Raw genomic sequence first — 3,948 nt, forward strand, 5'->3', positions numbered from 1 at the left:
GCCACTAAAATGAACACGCATTTCTTGTACGAGGCGAACCAATCCGACCCACATTTTACAGATCAAACACATAATGAACCTATGTGTGACGGACCAACCCACATTGAAATCCCTAAATATTCATGAGAACAAGATTTAGATAAAAACTACTGATTAAATGTAGAAAATAAACCCTCATTTTGGGTGAATAATTTATCCTTAAGACAAAATAACGTGATAAATTAGATTTCGCAATTGACAAAAATATATTATTGGAGTATTGTAAAAATCAAAGATTATAAGAATATCATTATTGAAAACCATAATACTTGGCATAAATTGTGGTTTGCAAGCAAATTGCAAATATGGCTATAGAGCTACGTAAACCTCTAAAACTGCATTGCTATCTTCGTAGACAGCGATTTAAAACCATAATAGCTGCATCGGCTTGATTGTTTAATTATTAATTAAGATTTCGTAAGTGTTAGTTAGTTTTTATTAATTAAGATTTTGTAAGTCTTAGTTAGTTTTTATTAATTAAGATTTAGTTAGAGCTAGTTAGCTTTATTTTTTTACAAGCTGAATTTTATCAATATTTTAAGACAGTATTTGATAATTGAAAAATATATTTTAAATAGTTTGGAATGTTTATCTATGCGTTAATTTGATTATAAATATTTTAAGGTATTGTATCATACTATAATGATAGGATAATACAATTTAAAAGTATCGTAGTTAAAATTAAATAATATAATATAATTTATTTATTTTAAATAAAACTACAAGAGTCTAAAATTAATTAAAAAATAAAATTATATTTTTTTCACCATTTAAGCTAAATTAAATTAGAAAAAAAAACAAGTTATTTAAATAAAAAAAATGAGAGGGTTTGATTGATGAAGACGATGGAGACTAGTTTGGTATTCTGTGGTAGAAGTAAATTTGGAAACGGTTTCACAATTTAGGCCATTGTTGTCACTTTCGTATCACAAAGCGATGACAGCACTTCACAACCAACTAAACATATGCCATTCATTATTTGATGCGTTTGTTTCATTTTGGCCATAATTTTAATTACTTACCATTGAAAGGGTCTACATACTTATTTAATGCACTAATTAGTGTCCAATTATAACATTTCTTATTATTTTCTCTCTCTTTCTATTCACATAATTTATTATTATACGTACATTTATCTCTCTTCTTTGTACCTACGTGTTATCTTATGCATTTGGTGTCCATTGATTTTGTTTACGTTTGAGCAAAGCTCATGTAATAAAAGATAAAGCAAATTACAAACACTCCACACTTTCTCAAATATAGGTATTCTTCTTCTTCTTCTTTTTACACCATTATCATGATTTCCTTTTATAAACTGTAAGTATAATCATTTTAAAAGTAATGACTCATAAAAAAAGTAACAATGATCCTTTTATGAAGTGTAAGAATAATTATTTTAAAAAAAGAATAATTCATTTGATACTTAAATAAATTATCAGAATGCAATGTTTAATAAGATAAGTGAGACTTTTAAGTTTCTTTAATACCTAGCTTTGTGCGTGATATAACGTATTATAGGTGAGTGGTCTGATAAGACCAACAAACATTCGTTAGGATAGACTAAATGACTATGATACTATATTACGAAGTGGACTTTAGACATAATTCAACCCCACAAAAGCGATTTATGAAATGAAATTTACATCCATTTATATACAATAAAATATTCCCATGTTCTCGATGTAACTATTCTACCACCGCTTTTGGTGTAAAGGTATATTGCTCTATTAAAAAAGATACTAGAAATTAATATACAGGTATATATTAGATGGTGTCAAAAACGTATACATATCCATATGTGTCCTAGAGTGTATGTGAGTAAAACTTGCGAGTCCTAGCGTGTAGAATGAAAGCCAAAAAAGTGCCAAAGAAACAAAGGGAACCCCAAATCATGAAAGTGTTTCTGTAGCATTCCATGCCCATGCATTTTCCACCTTCACTCACTCCCTTACGGTAAACAATAGCAGCCAAGTAGCCAAAGAAAAGGGACCCCACAGGAATGTTGGCCACCACCACATTATGGTTCACAGAGAAATTCTTGTTTCCAAATAACTCAGTGGTCATGGACACAGCAATTGAAGTGATTGCACCAGTACACACTCCAATTATGGCAGTGCTAACGTAGAGGGCAAGGTGAGTTTTGTTGAGAAGTAAGAAAAACGCCCCAGCAGTTGGAGCCATAAATACCATCATAGAAGCTGGTCTTGATATTGCACTTCCACACTTACTATCCCTGCACACCCCATACCATGAAATAAAATGTCAATTAAAGTAGAGGGTAATTCAATAGCAGGTGGATCTTCATTGATGTAGATCAACTAACACACTTAAAGCCATTATTTGAATTATGTTACAAAGTAAATGCACTAGGCACTGGTTGGTGTTAGATAGGAATAGCTAAGAAGGTAGAAAATGAGTAATTTACCTGTAAAAGTAATCTACTATAGATGGCATGAGTCGCCCAAAGAACCCAAAAGAAGAAGATAGAGACACCAATGATGAAGTTCCAGAGTAACCCCGGGATTCAGCTATTTGCCCCAGGTTATTCAAAAACACTAAACCGAGTGTTGCACCGAACAAATACACAAAGAAGTATAACCAGAAATCTATTCTTCTCAGCATTACTTTTGCTCCTACTTCTTCTCTCACACCTACATCCTCAACCTCTTTCACCGCATTATCTGTTCTCTCATAACCTTCCTCCAGAGTAAAGTTATAGACTCTTTGTTTTTCTGTATTTTTGTGCCATGACTCCACGATCTTCATGGAAAGTGGAACTAATAGAGGCAGGAGAAGGGACACTGAAACACCAATAAGGTTCCCTATAGGAGATATTTTGCTTGAGACAAACTCCAAGCTGCTCATCACAGCATAAATTCCAGAGGCAATTGTTATAACAAAGATAACAACAAATCCAACACTAATGTGTTTAGGCCTTATGACTTCAATTTCTCTAACCACAGGAGTTGCTATCAGGCCAACAATCAAGGGTAGGACTGAGTTTAGAAAGAGAAATGTTATGGCCCTTTTTTTGTTTCCAACAACATCAACAATGCTGGTATAAACCTTAGCACTCAACCCTTGGTAACTAGTTGTTATCCCCACAGCAACTTGGCGATCAGATGAGAAGTTCCTTATTGTGATGACATAGCAGACAGTGTTTATCCAACAAATGCTGTTTCCTGCTAAAACAGTAAGAAAGAAGACATGCCAATAGGAGAGAGAGGAGATCTGGTTTGTTATGAAGAGATATTGTACACCATAGCCAATTAGCCCAAGAGTTGAACCAATCATGAGCACAAGCCAAAGGGGGAAGTAAACAGCAGCCAGGCCAGAAAGAAAGCCAAAAAGCTTGCCAGCATCAGAGGCAAAAGCAAGGTTATTGAGCTGAAACTGGGAGATGGAAAGGAGCTGCTTCAGCTGCGATGAGTAAGCAGGGAAATTGGTGTTTGTTCCATTTATGGCTTGGAGCCAAATGATGCCTACAAGACCTAGCCATTGAAAGGCAGTTGAAGAAGGCATGGTGAAGAAGCTGGTGACAAAATTTGAACTGCACACCTCTTAACTCACAACAACGAATGCTGTGTTGCTCTTATATGCTGAAAAACAAAACAAAAAAAAAGAATTTATGAACTCATAAATGTAAACAAAATATTACATGGTGTGATTTTATGATTTTTAATAACTTTTTTAATCAAACATACACAAATTCTTGAAGCTCCTTCTGGTAACAAAAATACTTTGGAATTAAATGGAATAATGTGGCTGTACAAGCAATATGTGGTTTTATATCAACCACCACCTATGCTTGAAAATATTATGTGAGAGAAATGAAATCTTTCTTAAATTAATGTGAATTTAAGAGCATTTATTAATAGTTAATATGTTGTCCAGAGATTTTTATGCAAA

At 33.3% G+C, this 3,948-nt stretch overlaps 1 protein-coding gene across 1 annotated transcript; it reads right to left on the minus strand.

Moving 5' to 3' along the window:
- Positions 1-1,740: 1,740 nt before the first annotated feature.
- Positions 1,741-3,731, minus strand: LOC137826650 (protein NUCLEAR FUSION DEFECTIVE 4). The gene is made up of 2 exons (XM_068632716.1): positions 2,465-3,731; positions 1,741-2,272 (listed from the first exon to the last, which is right to left on the minus strand). The coding sequence occupies exons 1-2, from the start codon at positions 3,559-3,561 to the stop codon at positions 1,843-1,845; spliced, it is 1,527 nt and encodes a 508-aa protein (XP_068488817.1). The 5' UTR covers positions 3,562-3,731; the 3' UTR covers positions 1,741-1,842.
- Positions 3,732-3,948: the final 217 nt, after the last annotated feature.

This window comes from Phaseolus vulgaris, chromosome 8 (genome assembly GCF_000499845.2).
Source record: "Phaseolus vulgaris cultivar G19833 chromosome 8, P. vulgaris v2.0, whole genome shotgun sequence".
NCBI lineage: Eukaryota > Viridiplantae > Streptophyta > Magnoliopsida > Fabales > Fabaceae > Phaseolus > Phaseolus vulgaris.

Bases quoted from the DNA above. Each gene is read 5' to 3' on its own strand.
- LOC137826650 (XM_068632716.1), bottom strand. From the start codon at position 3,561: ATGCCTTCTTCAACTGCCTTTCAATGGCTAGGTCTTGTAGGCATCATT. The intron at 2,273-2,464 runs GTAAATTACTCA...TGGGGTGTGCAG, and splicing joins ATAGTAGATTACTTTTACAG to GGATAGTAAGTGTGGAAGTG.